General features: G+C 37.7%; 1 protein-coding gene across 2 annotated transcripts; it reads left to right on the top strand.

The window, feature by feature from the left end:
* The first annotated feature begins 22,494 nt into the window (after nucleotides 1-22,494).
* On the top strand, nucleotides 22,495-23,663 carry LOC149149786 (heavy metal-associated isoprenylated plant protein 12-like). 2 transcript variants are annotated; one of them, XM_089445216.1, is made up of 3 exons: nucleotides 22,495-22,567; nucleotides 22,650-22,725; nucleotides 22,999-23,663. In XM_089445216.1, exons 1-3 carry the CDS (start codon nucleotides 22,559-22,561, stop codon nucleotides 23,328-23,330), a joined length of 417 nt encoding a protein of 138 aa, XP_089301342.1. In that variant the 5' UTR covers nucleotides 22,495-22,558; the 3' UTR covers nucleotides 23,331-23,663. The 2 variants fall into 2 exon arrangements, with proteins under 2 accessions (XP_089301342.1, XP_089301343.1); XM_089445217.1 differs by lacking the exon at nucleotides 22,495-22,567 and having other exon boundaries at nucleotides 22,641-22,725.
* The last annotated feature ends 55 nt before the right edge of the window (nucleotides 23,664-23,718 follow it).

Raw genomic sequence — 23,718 nt, forward strand, 5'->3', positions numbered from 1 at the left:
ATCAGTTACCTTATCTTATCGTGTGAAGCTTGCTGCCTTGCAACTGAACACATCCACACCATCTCTCAAGGGACCCCAATTATTTTGACAGATCCTGTAACTAGAGACTAGCTAATAGACCTGTCAAGTACGTGTTCATGAATCTAGCACATATCCACATAATGTCAACAAAATCAAGGTGAAGAAGACTCCCTGTATGCAAAGCACTCATTTGGTTGGAATTAGGGTTTCCAAACCTAGCCAAAGATATTCTTGCCCAATTCCTTTCTTTGACCTTTTTCCTTGCTGCAATCAAGACTTACTATGCATTGTCACATCACCCAATTGTTAGTTATATAAACACATAAACTATTACCTTGTCATGCTAATACCAAGCATGTTTCCTACAACTGGTCACATATGTCAACCAGATGTTCCACATATCAAGACAATCATACCTATCAATTCGAAATCAACCTTTACCAAGACTAACAATCATGTCATAATCCATAGTCATCTCATAGTCATTAGTCATAATACATAATGCTAAAACTATCACCTATCATACTCAAGTACATGTTAGCTATCTCAACTCATATGTATTAGCACAATCATTTTAAAACAAGATCATTTGAACACATACTCATATTATGAAATACATCAAACATTCAACCAACTTGCAACATACTATGTTAAATAAATGAACTAGACGACATAATCAAACAGTCAAGCACCAAATATACAACATAAGTAAAATTGTACCTTGCTGTGTCTAAGGGGAGGCTATCTTGTTTGCACAATCAATCTAGTTAGCATGATATAACTTCACAACATATCAACTCAAACACAAATAATATCATGATATCCATAATACTCACTAGCTAACATGTTTACATCATAACTCATACACAATTATCGTTCATACATATACAAAGTCAATCTAGATTAGTACAACACCATATTACAAATAGGTCGGCTCATGCATGAATATCATAAACATAGCCATCTTCATAGGCCAATCCAATTTAGCATGATACATATAACATCAAGGTATAAATTTTATAACCCTAATCATCAAGCGAACACTCATTCTCATCAACAAAATATAACCTAATCGTCAAGCTAACTGTCATATAACAACAATGTAAGCTATAACATACTCATCAACAACATATAACATAATCATTATGTTATCTAATATAAAACAACAATAGCAATGCATACAACTACAAGTTACTATCATTGTTGATTATCTGACACATGTGCATATAACTACAGTAATCAACTAATATCTATCATGAATGTAACCATAACATCAAAAGACATGTACATAAATTTAATGTATATAAACCTAATGTAGATGACAATCCTTGACTTAGATACCTAAATGCCAAACATACAATACCTATATGATGATATGTTGTTACCCCAAAGTCAAATGATGTAACCTCATTATGATGATCTGCATCTCCTGCTCTACGTCAACTAACACTTTAGCATCATAACATACCAATATCACCCCGATGACCTAAATTGCATACCATGAATTCACAAGGCATGTTTGACCTACCATTCATGCATAATTATAACCAAGCCCTTACATGCATGACCACAACCATTACTCCATTATACACATTGCCTAATGCAACTAGTAATCTGCATAAGCAATGCTTAATCAACTACACATACACATCACCACATGTAGTCGAGAATAAGCAATCAATTCTTGCAATCAACCTACAAGACTGATGCATGTAATCAAATAACCAAGAATGAAACCCAATGTACAAGGATGTAATCAAGTTTCACATAATTGTATAACCAGTCATATACTCATGAAGATGCATTCCATAAAATCAATCATTAAGTTCCTCATGACAACCCTACTACAACCATGATCAACATTATGCAATGCAAGAAGCACATGGAATGTAAGTGTAAGAGATGCACTTGCAACTCACATGCATGCATGACCAACACATTCATCCAAGGAGAGTGAAACCACGCTCTAATACCAATCTGTAACTCCCCCTCCCAGGTATACCCAAAGTAACCATGCCAACCAAGGTAAACATGACAAGAGATGCTTCTACAATTAGATTCAACCTCCTATGTCACCTTAAGGAAGTGGAATCAATGGAACATCACATACAATCATCCAAAATCATCAAAAAAACCCTCAGGAGACAAGTAAGTCACTCAGATAGCCTGTGCCTCGTCCCCATTTCTAGTCTGCAACTCTTAGGCCATAGTCTCTCTCATGCTATGAGCAAGGGAGCAACCATAAACCACAAAGTTGCTCTGACAAGCCTTCCTGCTAGCGATTGCGGACCAAAATTGCTAGTTATGTGCCAGCGACCGCAAGATTTAAGCGAATTTTCTAGCCTAGAATCCTAGCCTCTGCCCAGAACTTGTTATAACTTTCAGAATTCATTAAAAACATGATAACAATGCTGACCAATCAAAAATCACCCTCAGGACTAGGCCTGAGCATCCCCAACCGAGACTGACATTCTGTCAAACATTTGGCATCAATGCAACCTACCACATCATCAATTAGGTCTTGCATCCATACATTTAACAGTTACACATAAATATATGAAATAACCATGACATAAACTAGTCATTCCACCATGCTTATAGCCATCATAAAACCATATAAATATTAGAGATATGACAACCATTAAATCCACATATAAATCAATGTAAAATTATGAGAACTTAGCTTTTTTTAATCAGAAGAAAATTTGATGAGGTTCGAGACTTCCAAGTACCACCCGACCATAGACATGGCTGAACCAAATCTCTCTTTTAGCCAGTGACCATTGTGCCATATTCCAAGCATGAATGGGATCTCATAGAACAACTAATCCAAGAAGAACGAAGGGAATCTTGAGGTTAAACCACCTCCACCCTCATCAAATCATGATCACACCAAAATTAGTGCTAAGATCACAACTAAACAGAACTTGGAATGCCATCCATAATCCATCACTATCCTTGATGAAATTTTCATCTCCTTGTATCTCAGGCTTCACTGCAATCCAAACCTGGATGACTAGGCCCTAAGCTAAGACTGCTCCCTTAGGCTTTACCGCGTATCCCACCAAAACTTGTCAAGGGATTCCAAGGCTTTTGGGAATGAACCTTGAGACCACCTCCACCCTGGATTCTGGAATCCATTGGGTAATTCCAAAGTTCAAAAATGGAAATAACATCCCAACATACCATGGCATCCGGAAAAAGGTTAGGCTAGGCTGAAATCCATTGTCATAACCCAGCAAAAACATGCCACCGATAGAAATAGAACCATACACCAACATGCAAAGCCATGCATGTCCAAACCAGCTAGGAAATCACACATGCAAAAGGTTACCTACAAGTATTTATGTTGAAGCTTGTTGATCCTGCTTTTCCTTCCTTGATCATTGCTTTCCTTCCTTTATCCAAAGCTAGAGTGCTCCAAGAAAACTCTAAGTGACCAAGAGTGAGAGAGTGAGAGAGAATAATCAAAGAGCCCCAAACTTTCCCTAACCAAGAGCTTACACTATCAAGAGCTTGCCAACTAAGCGTCAGAAGCCTTTTTATTAATAAGGCCTCTAATTTCTTCATTTTCCATTATTTTCCTTCAATTTCCCCTTCACATGCAACTTGTGACCTTTCACCTTCCTTTTCTCCTAATTTCCTTTATTTTCATAAATAAATATGCCAAAAATGCATTTTTTCCTTTTAATGCCTTTGCCAATTTTCCTTAGCCAAAACACACATCTAGTGATGCCCACTAGAATATCTTTTCCCAACATTCATCTTGGAATAAGTGTCCCTTACCCGTGGTCTTATTTTTCCTTTATTAACTTTATTACATGAAATTTTCAGGAGGGTTGTTACATCTTAGGTAACTCCATAGAGAGTACCTCTTCCTTTGTACTTGCATATTTCCATACTAAAGAAAAGAGAGCAGATAAGCCTCACTTTGTAGAGAGGTTTTGTCGCGTAAGGGTTTCCAAAGGAAAAAATTATGTTTATCATGTTTAGCGTGTGTGTATTTCTTTCTATTCTATGTCTCATATTTAAGCTATAAAAAATATGATTTTAAATAATCTAAAATATAAATGAATGTCCATGATAGCCTATAGAGCGTCAAGCTATATCCATAAAGGAGATTCCAACATTTAAATCACAACCTAGTGATGATTGGATTAAGTAAATGCCTCTTAACCCATGAAGTAAGAGCTACATTAGAGCACAATCATGTCTTAGTCCAAATATGAAAGTTATGATTCCTAGATAATACAAACAACACAACACTACACCCTTGATTAATGATTGTTGGACACCTAATCCTAAAGGGTTAGTGTGGAAGCCGGAAAGACTAAGCAGTCCAAGAGACCTTGGGATCTGAATCCCAAGAGTCACCTATTGTACTATAAATGTGTATCTTATGTTAATAAAAAAAATGAATTCACTGATTTATCTTTCATATTGTTTGCTGTTCATGTGTGTTTAACATGGTATCAGAGCCATGATGTGTGGCTTGTGTAGTTTTGTGCAACTGGTCTGAGCACTGGCCTTTTTCATTCTGACTTGAGCACAGGTCCCAGTCCTCAGAATAGTCGTAACTCCTTTTCTTTGGCACACTAGCGCTGTCCAAGCTATTTTGAGATGTCTGTCTGCCACACCTGCGCTGCCCTGACATATTCTATTTATAATTTCTGCGCCCTGTTCAGTTAAATACGCTCAGACTTCAAAACGTTTCATTCTCTGCGCATCCTGACTGTGTGAACGTTTCATTCTCTGCGCATCCTGACTGTGTGAACGTTTCATTCTCTGCCCTGAGCACTGCCAACGCACCTGAGCGTTGATGCGTTTTTGATATTGAATATTGAGGGCATAGATGCCGTGTAGCACAAACCTGTGCAGCGATTCCCTCTATCCAAGCGCTGGCCTATCTGTCCCTTTGTTTGATTCACCTCCATCTCTGCATATACGCTGCTCTCCCATATACACTCTGCTCGCAGCACCGGTTTGATTACAGTCGCACCCTTCAACAGTCCTCCATGCGCTCTCCCATACGCATATAAATTGTGCCTCCTGTGATAAAGTTTAAGGATGATGGTCCTGCTCGTCCTCCGCCGCGGAGATAATATTTAGGACCATCTGCAGTGCGCAGTGAAATTCACGGACTTTTCCACGAATTTCAATTGTCAATTGACCAGCCATTTCTCTCATTTCTTGCACGACTATGGTTGCTCCACTATTCTTTTCACAGCTCTCCATATTTGGAACAATTTTATGATTCACAACGCCCTCAGAAGTTTGCATCGTGTGTCTGTAATTATTATCGTCAGGAAATGGCCTTGGGATCTTTAACATGATATTGATTCCAAATTTAGGAAGAACGCTAAGATCATGCTCAAACATCTTTAGATTAGAAAGAACTTGTTCCAGAGCTTTATGAACATTCGCACGTTCTCCTCGTATCTCAAGCAGCCTGTCGTCTTTTGTACCAATCGAATATTTAAATATTGGCGTTTGTACTTCGTTTAATAACTCGTATTGTTGTCCCCGCCACTCCGGGCTTCAGATACCTGTTGCTATTTTTATTTGGCGTCCTGGAGCCTTCCCTTCGCTTGGAACACGAAGAGTAAAAGCCCTTCTTGGGCTTTCTGTTTTCGGCCACCAGCAGACCATTCAAGCTCCTGAAGGCAGACGGATTCGACCTCCCGACCTCGCCGCTCTGAGCATTGGACGACGGCCTGAATAAAGAGCAAGATGAAACCGACGGTATCGGCATTCACGCGTTTGACATTTGCAAAGACTGCATCGCCTGATCTCGAGGCATAAAGTATCTGGAGGACCACCAGCTCCGGGAAGAGCCAAACTTGTGTACATATTACGGGCGTCGTGGGAATCTCCGTTTGACTGCAATGACGACTTGAATTTGGAGAAAATCCCATCTGTTGACGAGGCGTCAGCGGCGTTGAAGTTCAAGATTCCTGCTACAATACTTTCTCTCTGCATGATACAAGTAAAACAAAACTTCTCATCAGCTTGATCCATATTCATGTGAGTTGTGGCGATTGTACCTGCGTCAAAATCAATGGGCTGTAAACGTTCATCGCACAATTTTTCATGCTGATCCACTGGTGCCGCTTTTAATCGATTGCCCGTTCTGTTACATTTAAATATTTTGAAGGAGGGAGGGAACTCTATTATTGTTTTGTATAATTTGGTACGCCGTAGTCTGATGGTAATACGCTGGGTGTGAAAGTTGTTTAAATTATATTTGATGCAAATTTTAACGTGCTTGATGGAGCCGCTTTTGAAAGATTTCAAACTCCTGGGAAATTCATTTCTCAACAGATAAGTCACCTTTAAGGTGATAATTGATTATTTGAAGGATTTGCATGTCATGGGACGCTGTTTTTGTAGAGTTCCTTTCGAGCCAGTTTATTCTCTTCATTTCTTGCAAGAGGTTTTCAGGAAAGGCAATGCAAGCAATGAGCAGTGTTGTAAGTGGTTTTCATCATCTAAAAGATTTGCATTATGAAGGGAAGCTGTTGGATCAGCATTGTGAAGTGAATTTGAAGCATTTTTGAAGACATTTTTTTGCAGTTTCTTGTAGAGATTTTGGAGCAGTTTCTTGTAGAGATTTTGCATGATTTCCATAGCAGCTAGATGCTCTGAAGTTTGAAGTTGAGGACAATGCTCATCTTCACATTTATATATTTTTTTTTGCATTGGTGATGTTATGCTCCAGTTCATTCTTGAAACGAACTGTGGACTGTTGATTTACCATGTGCCCAATTGTACCAATGTTTATTGTAGCTTGACGAGAAATGTTTATTGAAGTTTAACTTGGTAACATCCAGCTTACTCAGGTCCTGCTCCATCAACCATTTTCGCGACATTGTTGCCACTTGATAAACCCTTACAATATCTTGTAGTAAGAGTACAATATTATTTTTCTGTTGCTGTTGCCTCAGTTGTGCTTTTTAAGTGACATTGAAGAAAAATGGCCAGACTTGAAGATGCATTAAAGTTATTGAATATCCTAATTCTTTCCACTGTTGATGAGATGGTCAAAGTTAACAAAGAAACTCTCTTTGACATCCAAACCTCTCTGCAAACTGCACATGAGAATATTGAGTTTTTGCAGCTTGAAACAAAGCTACAGCAGGAAGAATTACAGCAGTGGAGTCATCATTCTGAACCTGTTTCTGTTCAGAACAATGAAGCAGACTCCCATAAACAGCAAGTCAATAATGTTACAGTTCATTCAGATAAAGCAGCAAAGTTACATGCAGATGCAGAGGTTCAGTCTGCACTTCCCAAGCCCATCATCAGACCTTGGGAACAACTTGTCCACAACAAGCACAGAACTGGTCTTGGATATGACAAGGACTTGTCCTTTCATATTCCAGACTATGCCAAGCCCATTCAGTTTCAAAGTGCTGGATTCATTCATGACAGTTCACCTGCTCTTCATGACAGTTCAACTTCAGTTGTTCCAGATTCTGCCCCTCTTCCACAGCAACAACAACAACAAAAACAACAGATCGTGAAATGCCAACACTGTGACCGAGTTGGCCATTTGAAAGATCACTGTTTTGATCTTCATCCATGTAAGCACTGTCATAAAACCAGCCATTCTTCACACAGATGCTTCAAAAACAAATGTCCTGCAAGAACAAAGATTCATCTTGGATGGATCGCTTCTTGGCAATGGGCATCAACAGCCAAGAAGATATTCCAAACACATATCAGAACTTGTTCCAAAGTATTGAATAGTCTTGCAGTTGAGTTTTCTCCATCTTCTCACCTTGTATCTGACAGGGGGGGAAATGATGGTCATCTACAAGCTTCAAAGTCACATCAAGCGAGCCTGAGCCACAACCTGCCACACTAGTTTCAGAGTTGTAGCCAGAGACAAAGATGCCTGAACATGCCTTCAGTTGGCAATCTGGGACACTTCCACTAGCAGAAGACTCCAGCTTCTTGCCAGTTTTGGAAGAGTTCCAAGAATTACAGAGTTGTTGGTCATCCTTAAACCATCACAGATTGAGAACACTTCCTCTAGCAGAAGACACCAGCTTCTTGCCAGTTTTGGAAGAGTTCCAGGAATTGCATTAAGCATTCCAGAGTTGTTGGTTATCCTTAAACCATCACAGGTTGAGACTTCCCTTTTCAGGTTGAAGTTTTACCTTTTATGCGGGGTGAGACCTCCCTTTTATGGTTGAAGGTTTCCCTCTTTGAAACAATAGGATCACTTCCTCTAGCAGAAAACTTCAGTTTCTTGCCAGTTTTGGAAGAGTTCCGGGAACTGCACTAAGCATTCCAGTGTTGGTGGTCATCCTTAAACCACCGCCCTTTTTTTACCAACATTTCATAGAGCACATTCAGCCTAGTGCTGCCATGTAGTTTTTGCACATTTTGTATTACAGCTCTTTTCTTGGACTCATACATAACCCTTCGGATTAAGGGGGGGAATGTTGGACACCTAATCCTAAAGGGTTGGTGTGGAAGCCGGAAAGACTAAGCAGTCCAAGAGACCTTGGGATCTGAATCCCAAGAGTCACCTATTGTACTATAAATGTGTATCTTATGTTAATAAAAAAAATGAATTCACTGATTTATCTTTCATATTGTTTGCTGTCCATGTGTGTTTAACAATGATAACTTCTTTTTTTTTTGCAATTTTTATTACACAGCATGAGGCAACCAACTAATGTCCATTCTACTATGGTGAATACTTTCATTAATTATGTCTATAAAAGTAACTTAACATTAGGAATCTTGTACATATTTACAACAATCTATTACAAGGCAAGTTTCTTCATTGTAATGGAGTTTCCATCATAGAAGTTCACTGGTGAGGCTTGGGCTTCATTATGAGGTCTGTGAGAGGGGGACATGGAAAAACTTCACACACCAACTACCACAATTGTTACAATGAAAAGACTAAAGTTGATAAGGATTAAACCATTCTAGAGTTTCTCTCATTATTATTGTATTGGGAAGATTAAAGTTGATAAGGATTAAACCATTCTAGGGTTTCTCTCAAAAAAAAATGAAGAATTAATTTTGAGAAAATTATGGATGCACTTTGTTCAATATTTACATTATAGTGAGATATTTTTAAAAAGTTAAACATGTTGATTCATTAGTATAATAAAATAAATTAAAAATAATCTATGTACCTATTGTATTATTTATTTTGTGAAAATTTATTTTTAAAATTTTTAAAATTTATTTTTAAAATTTTTAACATCTTAATAAAACTTGATCTCTACAACTATTTTTATTCTCAAATAATAAACTTGATCTCTACAGCGATTTTTATTCTTAAATAATATGTTTTTAAAATTTTATGATTTTTTTTTATACGCCCTTTTATCTACTGATAATAACTTGTTTCAAAGACAATAAATTCTACTCTCCCAAATGTAATAACATTAAATCTTTACAAGTCCTAAAATAATCATCACTATCGCATGTCTTTAATATTTACTATTTATTACAACTTTAATTCATTTATATCTTATATCAATATTTTTTTATTATATATCTATATAGTTATTGGTATTGTCTTTCTCCTTGTAATAGTGTTTGAATCTTCTTCTTGTTATTACATTTATTTTTGGAAATCTATCTAGCTAGAGGTCTTATCTTTTTCCAAATAAAATCGTTTTAATTGTCTACTTGCTATTGTGTTTATTAACCTAAATAAAAATGGACTAGATCGCTCAACGACTCTCTCCCTCTCTGTTCATAAAAGAGTGATTTTTTTTTTAATGCAAAATATATTTTTCGATATTTGAAATCGTCGCATCATTCCGCAAGAACTAGGAATGATCGGCAGTTTAAAAAATATTCTACAATTTAGTAAGTTTTTCATTTCTATTTCAGAGAAAACTATATCGGATAAAGCATATATGCATATAGACTTGTGGCTTCCTTGGACGCAGATTTCAGTTCTAGCTGCACTCATGTATTTGTCTAATGATTAATTGAGATCATGGATTTTATTTTGTTTGGGATGAACCTAATTTTTATTTGATTCATTAAAATGTTCGGTATGAGTATGAAATGTTGGGTATGAAGTGATTTTGTATTTGAGAGTTGGAGTTTTGATTCAGGTATTTAATTCCTTAAAGTCATTTTTAGTTATTTGAGTTTGGGTCATACTAGGTCTAAGCTGATTCGATTTTTTAACATGTCTGATACATCTAACAAAAAACACCACCACAACTTATGAAATTTGATTCCGAACAACTTACTAAAAACACCTGTCCTCAACTAGTTGTGCCAATAAAACTTTAACAATTTATTTATCATATTAAAATTAAATATGTAATCATCGAAATTAGTTCCGCTTTAAAGACCTGTTAACAAAGATAATCAGTATTAAAGATAATGTTAATATTAAATATTAAATATATAATCATTGAAATGAGTTCCCCTTTAAATAATTGTTAACACCGATAATCAGTATTAAAGATAGTTTTAATATATTATCTCGATTTGAATGGTTTTGTTTTTAGTTTTTGAATATGACTTAAAACTCGAACTAAGACTGATCGAAGAAGGCTCTCTAGATGAAGAAAGCACATGGGATGGCGCCGCTAGGGTTTGATCCAGGAAGCCTAGGCCTAGGGTCTAGCTGAAGCAGATGGCGCAGAGAGGACAGAGAGAGTACAGGCTACGGGCTAGCTGGCATCTCCATCAAGGACGGCAAAGGCAGGTTTCGGAAGTTAGTGACAGCTGGGAGCAGGTTGGAAAGTGGTCTCTACGACAGCGACAAACGGAGTTTTCCCTGCCCTGCAGCTGCTCTTCCGGTTTCCTGAACACGACGGTTTGGTCACGGTTTCAATCTCGTGAAGGTCTTCAAACTTGGTGGTATTACCCTGAAACGGCACCCGGTGGCGGTTTTGGACAGTTTCCTCTTCGGGCTTCGAGCGTAGGTCGGTTACAGTTTTTTACGGAGCGTTTTTAACCATGGTAAATTCAAATGATGCGGTTGCACTGGACCCGGCTCCTGAAGATATTCTCACTGTTTGGGGCAAGGAAGTCACGGAGAAGAGTATTAATGAAATTATTGGGCAACCGAACAGTTTCCCTGGTGTGTTTTTTCCGGCAGGTGTCTCGTGGCGGCATAACCCGGTGAAGGGGCTTCTGGAAGAGAGCTTGGAACTCTCAAGCAGCTATGGGGGTGGAGGAAGACTCACGGAGCCTTTAAGCCCTCACCATTACCTCGGCATACAGAAGGAGAAGGTCAGCACCTCCCCCGTTGGTAAGTCCTCCTCTCCGTCAAAAAATTTTGTTTCATCGGGCGGTCTCGAGGATATAATCAACTCGCCCCAACTTCATGGAGTATGGAGATCGGTGGGTGGCGTTCAGAGTGTGGGGAAAGTTGGGGGAGAACAGCCCTCCCTGGAGAATGTAAAAAGAAATCTGATTTCGAAGGACCGTCTGCCGGGTCTTCTTGAAAGGGATGAGGGTAATGCGGGTCAGTTCCATTCTATGCATGAGGGGGTCTTCTCAAACCATAAGCAGTGCGAAAATTCTTTGCATGAGGGACACTCGGCCCTAGGAGAAGCGGGCAGTCCTGTGGAGGGTCTGGTTGATTCCTCACTGGCCAATGAATTCCAAAACCCTAAGGACAAGGGGAAAACCTTAGGGCAGGAGGAAGGCGATCTACCTTCGCCTACTGTCGGAAAGAGCCCGGAGCCGGCAACCGAGAAAATAGAGGATAAGAGAAAGAAGGCGAAAGCGTGGAAAAGGAAGCGGGTTTCAAATCTGGTTTTGGGCATGGATGTCCAGGTCGAAGAAGCTTTGGAGGTTGCCGAGTGCACTCTTGTGGGCAGAGCAAGAGGGAGGTACGTATCTGGAAAATTCCTAAGACAATGGGCTGAGAGCCAATGGTTGGAGACCCCAGCAAAGTCTTTCAGAACGGATACGCTGCTTAAAGGATGGTTCAGGGTGAAATTCGATTCTAAGGAAGCCATGGAATGGGTGGAAGCTCGGAATTGGGCGTTCGGGAGCAGACCGGTCTTTTTCAAACGCTGGACCCCCATGTTTGATGCAGCAAAGGAGAAAGTTGATGAAATTCCTGTTTGGGTTCGGGCCCCAAATCTCCCGCCACATTTATGGGTGGACTCAGTCTTCAAATCGATAGGGAATCATTTGGGTACTTTTCTGGATGTGGATAGATCCTATCTCCATACTTTTGAAAGAGGAGTTGCAAGGATCCTGGTTAGACTCAATCCCTCCGAAGGACTAGTGGAATCTTTTCCTCTGCAATACAAGGAGTATGTCTATGAACAATTACTGGATTATGAACTCTTTCCTTTCAGATGTCATGTTTGCCATGAATACGGGCATTTAGCGAGGGACTGCCCTTTGGGGAAAAGAAGAAGGGGATTTCATCAGAAGGAGGAGGAATGGGAGGACTTGCTGGGATCACCCAAATCCCAAAAGAAAAATGAGGAAGTCCCTGAGGAGAATCTCCAGTTCGAAGTTCCCTCCTCACAAGGGGAAGAGGATGTGCAGCAGAAGGAGGAGTGCCTCAACCATCGACCGGATGATCAATCAGGTCGGGAGACCCCTGCGGCTGAGAAGGCTGGTCCTTTGGAGGATCCAGCTCCCGGTATGCAGCCCCCTTCTTTTTTGTCCCCTGTTAATTCTGTTTCGTGCAATGATGATTATGTGGCAACCTCTTTTAAGTTACAAAACTCAGAAGATCTCTCACATAACATAGAGTGTCTGTCGGAAGCCATCCCGTCCTTAAATCTGAACAGTGAGGTGTTTCCAAAGAATAATATGGGAAAGGGTTGTCCTTCTGTCTCTCGTACCTATAACCTAAGGTCCCTCCATAAGCCCTCTCCTCTCACCAATGATTTTCAGGAATCTGTGGGTGGTCTAAGTCCTGAGTCTTCTAGGGGTCCTTCAAAGAAAGGTAGAGGTAGAAAATCTTTGTTATCAAAGACTCAAGTCAAGGCAAAGTTTGATGTGGCTGATGGGAAGCAAATGACGATTCCTGGGGCGCTTAGAGCAGCGAAAACCCCTGAGGCGGTTCTTAAATGATCTGTATGTCCTGGAATTGTAGGGGTTTAGCTAGTAAGCCCAAAAAACTAGCACTGAAAGACCTCATTTCTCGTCATCATCCGGATGTTGTTTTTCTTCAGGAAACCTTGGGTAAGGGAATCGATGTTGAATCTTCTATGTGTTCCCTCTTACCGGGTTGGTCCTTTACTGCTCTCGACGCTGCTGGTCATTCTGGAGGCCTTGCTATAGGTTTCAAAACCGGGAGGTTAAAGATCCAAAGCATTTGGGGCTCGGATCATGTTTTGGGTTTGGAGGCTCTATCGTCTGAGTTTGACCAGCCACTGCTGCTTATTAACATCTATGGTCCTTGCCAGGGTAGAGTTTCTTTTTGGAATAATTTTTTGGCAAAAGAGATCCTAAGGAACAAAAATTTGGTGATTGGGGGGGATTTAAATTTCTCCTTGGGACTGGCGGAAGCTTGGGGACCATCCGTGAGGGAAGATCCATTATCAGATTTCTTCTTAAAGGCCCTTCAGAGTGCAAAGCTGATTGATGTAAATATTATAAAGACAAAGCCGACTTGGAGGAACAGAAGAACGGGCGAAGATAGAGTAGCTAAGAGGTTGGATCGTTTCCTCATCAATGAAACGATGGCGACTTTTATCCCTTTGTTCCGTCAATGGGTGGGTGAGGGGGGAAACTCGGATCACTTTCCAATCTACCTCGAACTCACTAAGCCCCCTGCAAAGTCGGCTTCCCCTTTCAAATTTAATGCCTCCTGGCTTCAGGAGGAGTCTTACCAACAACTGTTCAAAAGCACCTGGAGACATTTGGGGCCGAATTCTCAGGTCAGCAAAGGAGGTCATTTTATGGAAAATCTGAAGAGACTTAAGAGAGCAACCATTGATTGGGCTGCTGAGAGAAGAAGGAAACAGAATGAGGAGCTGGTAAAGATTGAGGAGGCTATTGGGGTTCTTGAAGACCCTGATTCAGATGCCTATGCGTCCCAGGAAACAAAAGAGAAAATTCTGTCTTTAGAAAAAGGTAAAGCAAAGATTTTGTTGGAGAAAGAAGAGGAGTGGAGGCTGAAAAGTAGGGCCATTTGGCTAAAAGCAGGGGATGAAAATACAAAGTTTTTTCATAATTATGCAAGAGGGCGAAAAATAGCAAACACCATTTGGAAGATGAGAGACCCAGATGGAAGGGAAGTGTCCTCTTTTGAAGCAATTTCTTCTTTAGGGAAGAATCATTTTCAAGCCCTCTTTTCAAATCCAGGGGGGATCTCCTTGGCGGAAATTATTAGAACAGCTCAAGCATTTCCAAGGATGGTGGATGAAGAAGATGCAGAGCTTCTCTTTAGGGAAGTGGACAAGGAGGAAGTCGAGCGTATTATAAAGACAATGCCTAAGGATAAAAGCCCGGGACCGGATGGCTGGACGATAGAACTTTTCACTCATTTTTTTGATATTATTGGTGATGAGCTTACCGAGGTGGTGGAGGAGTCTAGAATGAAAGGAGAAATCTTCAGCTCTTTCAATTCCACCTTCATAGCACTTATTCCAAAAAATGAGAACCCCTCCTCTTTTGAAGACTTCAGGCGTATCTCCCTCTGCAATACTATTTATAAGATTATTGCAAAGATCATTGCAGTACGCCTGAAGCCCTATCTATCTGAGTATATCTCAAGTGAACAGTTCGGGTTCCTAGATGGTCGGCAAATTCACGAAGCAATTGGAGTTGCACAGGAAACCATCCACAGTATCAGACAAGCAAAGAAGAAAGGGGCTGTTCTAAAAATTGACCTGTCCAAGGCCTATGACAGGATTGACTGGTCGTATTTAAGATTACTTCTGACCCACCTGGGGTTCAAAGTAGAGTTTATAAATTGGATTATGGGGTGTATTTCAAATGTCAATTTTGCGGTCCTGATAAATGGGGCGGCCTCCCAGTTTTTCAAAAGCCAGCGAGGTCTGAGACAAGGGTGCCCGCTGTCTCCTCTGCTCTTTCTCCTGGCTGCAGAGGGGTTGAGCAGACTGATCTTAAAAGCAAAACAGGCGGGCTTGTTTACAGGTTTGGAGGTTGCTGTAAATTTATTCATTTCTCACCTATTGTTTGTTGATGATATTTTGTTATTCTTAAATGGGAACCTAGATGAGGTAAAAGTTCTTAAAGATATTATTGACCTATTTCTGAAAGCCACGGGACTTCAAGTTAATCACAGAAAATCTCATTACATTTTGGAGGGCTTCAATAGACATGAGGTAAGTGCAATTACTTCCATCATGCCATTTGAAACCTGTCCCATGGATGAGCCTTTCAAATACCCGGGGTTTTGGCTGAAACCATCATCTTATCACAAACAAGATTGGTTCTGGTTAGTGACTAAGATTGAACAGAGGATTTCGCATTGGAGCTATAAGTGGCTCTCTCGAGCCGGCAGACTGACTTTGGTCAATTCAATCCTTCAAGCCATCCCTGTGTTCTGGGCAGCTTTGACATGGATTCCCAGAGGAATTATTCATAAAATCAGGCAGATTTGTAGCAGATTTTTGTGGTCAGGCTCTAAGGAAAATGCTGTGCTCCCCTGGGTCGCCTGGGACAAGATTGCTAGACCGAAGGAGTGGGGAGGATGGGGAGTAAAACAGCTGGTGGATTTCTGCCAATCCTTGGCGGCAAAATCAGGTTGGCGAATTGTTGTAGCTGAAAACCTCTGGACCAGGGTTGTTAAAAGGAAATATATTGATCCAACCCCATTGGAAGACTGGATAAGAAGCCCAAACAAAAAAGGGAGAAATTGCTCGGTCATTTGGAAGGCAACAGTGGACGCCTTTAAAATCATTGAACAAGGATTAGCTTGGCAGGTGGGGAATGGTGAATGTGTGCGAATTGGAAAGGACCCTTGGGTGGGGTGTAATGAATTATTTGCTCTTTCTCCTGGGTTGCTGGAACACCTAGCCTCTAAAGGAATCAATCAGCTTTCTCAGATTGCAAACCCGGGATTATCTTCAATTTGGGGACAGGGATGGAAATTAGCTGAAGACTTGGATCTGGATTTTCGTTGGCAAGAAGAATGGAATGCTTTCATCCAAGAACTTAAACGATCGAATGTCAGATTAAAGGATGTTCATGATTCACTGGTCTGGGCTCATGCAGAAACAGGCCGTTACTCTCCAAAGGCCGGATATGGTTTTTTGATGAGTAGAAAAGGGTGGGAACCCCCGGTTTGGTGGGCAAAGCCCCTCTTCAAATTAAAATGTCCTAAAAAAGCCAGATTATTTCTTTGGTGTGCGCTAAAAAATAAAATTCCCACTTGGGACATTCTACAAGCCCGTTTCCAATTGGGGCCAAGCAGATGTCCCCTTTGTAAGGAAGCCTCAGAATCGATTCACCATCTTTTTGTCAGGTGTCCTTTCTCCAGGGCAGTTTGGGAGGAGATTTTCAAACTTCTGAAATTCTCAGGGAGATGGGAAGGGGATACTTTATCTGCTGCTTGGGATTACTGGTGGGATCACTACCCCGATAAAAATTTGAGAAATCTTCCGCCCATTGTTTGTTGGGGTATTTGGATCTCCCGAAATGGATGCATTTTCAACGAGAAGCTCACCCCTGCACATGTTATTGCTCTTCAAGCATCAGCTATTTATGCTAGTCTCCCTGAACCTGAGGCCTCTACTTCTTCAAACAGGCGGGCAGATTTTAATATCAGAGAGGGCATCCCCTATGCTTTTTTTGACGGAGCTGCCCAAAATAATGTCACTGGGGCCGGAATCATTATACATCTCTCTCCTTCACATTCCTTAAAAGCCTCTGTAGGACTTGGGTCGGGCACAAACAATTTCGCAGAATTATCTGCCTTAAAACTTCTCCTGTGCTGGCTCATCCATAGAAACATCCTCACTGTTCAGATTTTTGGCGACTCGGCAAATGTGATTCATTGGGTCAATGAGAAATTTATATGCAGAAATTATATGCTGTTCCCCCTGCTGGAAGAAGTAAAAAGTTTAAAGTCTCATTTCAATAACTTCTCCATTGCTCATATCTACAGGGAAAATAATGAAGAAGTCGACCGGTATTCTAAAACAGGTCTGCAGCAAGTTCTGGGAGTTTGGAGGATAACGGAGCAATCTCAGGACCTGATCCGTGTGTCGGATCACCCACCTTTTCCTTAGTCTTTTTGTATTCCATACATCTTTGTGATGTTTCGTTTATAGATGATACTGTGTTTTGGACCGACTGTTTGGTTCAAAGTTTCGGCTTTAAGTTTTTTTAAAACTCATAGTTTTTTTGTATTGGGCTGTTTTCCCGTAAAAAAGGAGGCCCAAGATCTCTAGTGGACGTTTCCGAACTTCTATTTTTGATATGGCCGTTTCAGGCTGAAATCTAGGAGGACTCAAAAAGTCCTTTGGTCAAGAAAGACATGGACAACTATGATAACTCAACAGAGATAAATTTCTCTGTGGACCTTGCAAACAGAGGCTGAATGTTAACGCATTCCTTTTTGTAGCTTTTTTATTACTTCATTAATAGAAAAGCGTGGTATTTTTTCCTTGGAAAAAAAAAACTCGAACTAAAAGTTGAAATATATTCCCTCATGTAGTACTCCGAAATTAAAGAGTTTACACAGGAAATGCTCTCTTTAGTTTTTGAATATGACTTAAAACTTGAAGAAATAGGGTAAAAGTTGAAATACATTCCCAAATATTTTTATCGGGAATTAAAGAGTTTACACTGGAAATAGTTATTGGAGTGGCCCATATTTTATTTTTTATAATTTTAGTAAAGATTTTTTTAATATATAATTTTGATTTGAATGGTTTTTTTAGATTTTGAATATAATTTAAAATTTAAAGTTCAAGATTTTTGTGATTTATATTGATAATCAATATGTTTTTTGGGTTGATCACATGTTATAGAATTGGTTAACGTTTCGAACCAATTAAAATAATTCATTTGTCATGATGATAAACGACATTAGTTGATTCAAAACATTGACCAATTTTATAACATGTAATTAATCAGGAAGACATACTAACTATTAAAATATATTTCTAATATATGACTAATAAAAATAGAAATCTATTTTTTTAATAATAAAATATTTTTCATAAACTCCATTTTCACTCTAAAACTTGACAATGGTAGACATTTTGTTGTTTTGATTGGAAAAATCTAAAAAATCTATACTTTAAAAAGGAAAAAGAAAATGTGCAGAGTATGTTTATCATTATTAAGGACAATGGTAGACATTTTGTTGTTTTGATTGGAAAAATCTAAAAAATTTACACTTTAAAAAGGAAAATGAAAATGTGCAGAGTATGTTTATCATTATTAATGTTATTGATCCATTAATATACCGTATATATTTATTATTGCATAATTTATTAATGTACCGTATATGCTTATACATACTTAAATTTAAAGATAAACCTATACAACTCCTCATTAAGGGATTAATAATACCGTGAATATTTGCTGCCTAGACCGTGGGTGACAAAATAATTTATTTTTCTTGTCAAATTCAAATACGGTACACGATAGATTTGATCCTTCCACATGACTAAATAAATTTTATTTTTAACTTTTAGTCAACTTTAATTTATTTGGTTGTCACGATTATTGTTACAAATTAAAGAAAGTAAAGCGCGCCATTTCGTAGACGTGTTTTCCGGAAATTCTGAGGCTTTCTGCCGAGTGGTGATTAATTTTCGGAAGCGTTAATAAAAGGATATTCAAAGGTTCTAGTCCATATTTATATGTAGACAGATTGGAACATCCAAATTTCATAAAATCGAATCAGGTATACGCATGTTGCTTTTATAATACATAGAATCATTATAATATAGTTTTAGTAGATTTAATGATTATAAATATATGTTTTTTTTATTTTTTTAAATATCTGATGAATTAATATAAATTTATACAAATATTTAAGTAAAAATAGAAAAATAAAAAAATATTAATATATAATTTAAATAAATTTAATAATCAACTTTAATACAATTTTATTTATTATATTAATTAATAAATATAATTGATATATCACCATCAATATCAATATTGAAAACATACATCAGAAATATATACTCAAACAAACTCCCTATAACCGAAATCAAAACCTCTTAAAATCTAAAATAAAAGCCTAAAATCTATTAGCTAGTAATTAAAACGTAAATAGATTAACTAGTATTTAAAACCTAAAACCCTAAAATCCGATAGCTGATTATCTACGGCAAGGGCTCACGAGCTTGCTATCGGGCATTAAATGTTTGCTTAGCTGCAGTGTTCAGAAAGTCACCGAGCGCGTGAGAGTTATATGGCTATCGAGCTTATAACTAAGCAAACATTTAATGCCCGATAACAAGCTCGTTAGCCATTGCCATTATCCACTCACCTGAAATTGAATCACGGTAATCTGCCAAATAATCGAAATAAAAACTCCGTACTCCCCACACTCCGTAAAACCCGAAATTGATTGGCTGTTTGTCGACACTTGAATAGCTCGAAAGAACCTGCAGAATTGCTGCCTTCAGTGCTCGGATTTAGAGGAATGTCGGTTTATGGACGCCGTATGAAAATCTCCTTAACTGAATAATACTAGTTTTTAATCGGATGGTACAGGCGATTTCTATTGTCTAACACTTAAATCAAAGGCATAAAAAAAAATAGGTGAGATAGTTATTTTTATACAGATACGCCTTATGAAGTAATTATGAATATTTATATAAGAATTTTTTGATTTTTTTTATTATAAAAAATATATATGATAAAAATATAATGAAAATAAAAATTTATAATAATAATATATATATATATATATATATATAAATACAAAATAATTTGACACTTCTAAATCTCTATAATAAATATGAAAACAAATAAATGTAATCAAATTTGAGCTTTGCCAAAAAAATCCATACTTAACGGGCTCATTGATAATTACCACAATTTATTTTAGATTATACATATTCCAGCCTTATTAATTGTACTATTAGTTGCAATAAAGTATACATATAGTAGTGAGGAATTTTCCTTAGATTAGACTTTGTGGTTCTCCTTAACAATCTGCCACACTCTCTTAGATATTTAGTTTTGAGATCTTTATCAAATTTACAGAAAATGTAACTCTAATGTTTTTATATATATGAATAATATAATTTAAAATTAATTATTAAATATTATAATTTAATTAAAGTTTTAAAAAATTAATTATTTATTAGATTAATATATTTTAAATTAAATTAAAATTTTATAATTATATAACTAAATTTAAAATTTAAAAATAATTAATAATAATTATAATTTAATTTAATTTTAAAATTATAACTTATTTAAAGTTATATCGTCATTTTGGAAATTGTTAAATTTATAAAAAAAATATTTTATCACTCTTAATTTTACTAAATATTAGTATTTGTTTTCATTCACTCGTCCAATACTTTTGCTAGTTTGGCTATTCATTTAAATACTATACTGGTTTTCATTTAACCCATATAAGAATCGTTTTAATTCTCGTCCAATACTTTTGTTAGTTTGGCTATTCATTTAAATACTATGCTTGTAATTTTTAAAAAATAATGGAGAGTTGTGAAGATATGAGTTATTAACACATTTTAAAGATAAGAATGATGGAGCTCTTCCTCCCAATTTATTTTGCATTCCTTATTTTCGACTTTGTTCATATGAACAATTATTTAGATGGGGAATAATCCTTTTCTAGTGTGTTTTCTAGTGGATAGCAGGTTTGTAATCTTTTTAATAGTGTATTTAATTTTTTAATAACTTTTCTAAAGATTTTTAGGATTTTTTGGTATTGGAAATTCCATTTCCATTTTTAGTGATGTTAATGAAAACTAGCTTGGGTTTTAATTTTTAAATAGAATTTTAGGACTAGATTTTTAAATATTGAATTTCAAAGATTAAACAAGAAGTTTTTATTCACATAAGACTTTTAAATATTGAATTTCAGAGATTAAACAAGAAGTTTTTATCCACCTTGTGTGAAAGACTATTTTGATTTTTATCTAAGATCCATGATTTACAAATGAAACCTTAGTCTCCCTCTTTTAATACTTCGGCAAGGTTTTTAGCCACAACCCATCTTTGGATGAGGAACTCACCCTAGGATTTTATGAAATCATTGGACCAATGAATTAGCTTTAAGAAAGTTTTATTTTATCTCTAGAATTTCACTTTAGGGTGTCCATTTGCAAAACTTGTTTCAAAAGAATGTAATATGACAATTCAACACTAATTCAACGATCATTTTTCATAATATGTGTCCAACTCCAAATGTAGCCAATATACTACATTTTCACAAAGCAAAATCAGATATCCCATAGCCTACACACATCCCACATGATTCTCAAAGAAAGCTCGGTTTTTTGCAACAAGAAGTTGAGAAAACCAACTTGAAGAAGCTTAAACTCTAGAACAAGAAAGACCATTAGTTCAAGCCACTCGAGGAAGAATCGACAAATACTCCACCTATTTCAAAACCTCGGACAAAGTAAGAAAGAAGAAAAAGAAATCCTTTATAAAAATTTTACCAATAGTGGCAAGCTGAACCCAAAACCCAATTTAATCATGTATCTCGGTATTTAACTAATTTCAGAATATACTCAAATTAAAAATGTTGGAATCTAATTCTTATGAGCATCTAGAAAATTAATGGGTTGGTAAGAGCGCACAGACAGTTTACTTGTCTATCATAGGACCAGCAGAAACTCCACGTTCCAGACCCTCAGCTACTTGTGGTAGTTACATGTTATTATCATGTACGCCGTCTCCTTTCAAAATAATATGTGCATTGGGGTAAGAAATATATTTAAATTCTGTACTGAAAAAGGCGTGATGGCGACAACTCGATTGCCATGATCACTGTGTAAACTATTCCTCTCAAAGACGATGACTGAAACTCCAATTCCAAAATCAATGTGAGTTTCTTTGAATTTCAGTTCTTCACGTACTCCACCTTGCTCTGTTTATATTCATTTTGGAGGTATTATAGGACTGTGCGTGTGGATGCTCAGACGGTAAAATAAAATTTGGGTGCCATGGACATGATAGGAGATGGAAGATTCACATGCAGCACGACTGACAATATGCTTCACAATCGTTATCGAAGTTATTAAGTTATTAAATTATGAAAAATGGTTGGATAGATTTTATTTGAAAATGTGAGTTTTTAATTGAAATGATTTTGAGAATATCTCAGAAGAAAGGTTAAATAATTTATAATGATATTTTAAAATAAAAAATTCACCTGTTACCTGCGTACTTTTTCCTGGCGTTCACGTGGGCTCCCTGCATCTGAGAAACTTACGGGAAGATAAGATAGGAGTTTTACCTTGAAGAAATAGACAGAAAACGTCATGCATTGTACTAGTGTTGACGTAAGCATGTGCCAGTGACGCCGAAATGATTATTTATTTCCTGTAGCCGACTTTATCACCCATTTATACAGTCCTCCGGAGTCGGGGAATGCATATGAAAAAAAGAGCTGCTTCCTCGAGAAGGTCTCCAGCTGCCCCAGATGTCCCAGGTACACCACTGGTCATTAATTTCTCCTTTTATTTTTATTTCCTAGAGGTTTTTTGACCTGAATTCTGCGTGTGATGGCGCAGAAAATCGTGTTGAAAGTGCAATTAAATTGCAAAAAATGCCAACAGAGAGCCATGAAGACTGTTGCAGGGTTCGAAGGTATAATTTTCTGTTTAGTTACTATTTTTTCAGTATGAAAAAACCATTATATATATATCCAAGTATATTCAGTACATATTGCATTTGATAATGCCAAAATACCATCATATTTCTTCTAATACAGTCTTTTCAAGATCCACCCCTACTTGTCGTCACAAAAATATGCAATCTAAATTTGTGACTATGTACCCAGAGGTAATACTACAAAGAAACAGTTACAATCGCAGTTTCAATGATGCAATGTTTTGTACAAAATTTGTGGATCCATTGCAGGCGTTGTGTCGGTGGCAGCTGACTGGAAAGAGCAGAAGATGACTGTAATTGGGGATGCGGATCCGGTGTGCCTCACGGTTAGTCTCAGAAAATTTGGATGCGCTGAATTGGTGAGCGTCGGACCTTCTAAAGAACCCGAGAAGAAGAAGCCTGATGCCGAACAACCCGAGAAGAAGCCTGCTGCCGAACAACCCAAGAAGAAGCCTGCTGCCAACGAGGAGCCGCCGAAACAGACTCATACTTCTGTCATTATTCCAACATGCTGCCATTACTGCAGAAGCTACGCTTATTACTTTAGCGACGAAAACCCGAATGCCTGCTTCATACTCTGAATGTTTTTGTTATTCGATCTTTGAATTTTAGGTCAATATTTGTCTATTATGACTTAGCAATATGATCTGCTTGTAGACACCACTTTTCCTGGCTTGCATTGTCTGGAGAGTGTCCACTTGTCCTTTCCTTGAATTGTATAGAGTATCCATGGATTTCTGGCCTCCAGCTTGGGCACAGATTTCTACCTTATCTGTAGCCATTTTCAAGCGCATGGACTAATCTCCATTGAAAACGCCTACACAGGATTAAATACTCTTTTTGGGTCAAATCCTACTGTAATCCTACTCTACATGACGTTTTCTTAGTCTTAACAATTATTTTAATTTAAATTATTATGCAACGTAGAAAATATAATCGGACATCATTAAAATATAGATTTCGTTTACT

This window comes from Pinus tabuliformis, chromosome 9 (assembly GCF_031772625.1).
Source record: "Pinus tabuliformis cultivar Carrire ecotype Pingquan chromosome 9, CPIR1, whole genome shotgun sequence".
In the NCBI taxonomy this organism is placed as follows: Eukaryota; Viridiplantae; Streptophyta; class Pinopsida; order Pinales; family Pinaceae; genus Pinus; species Pinus tabuliformis.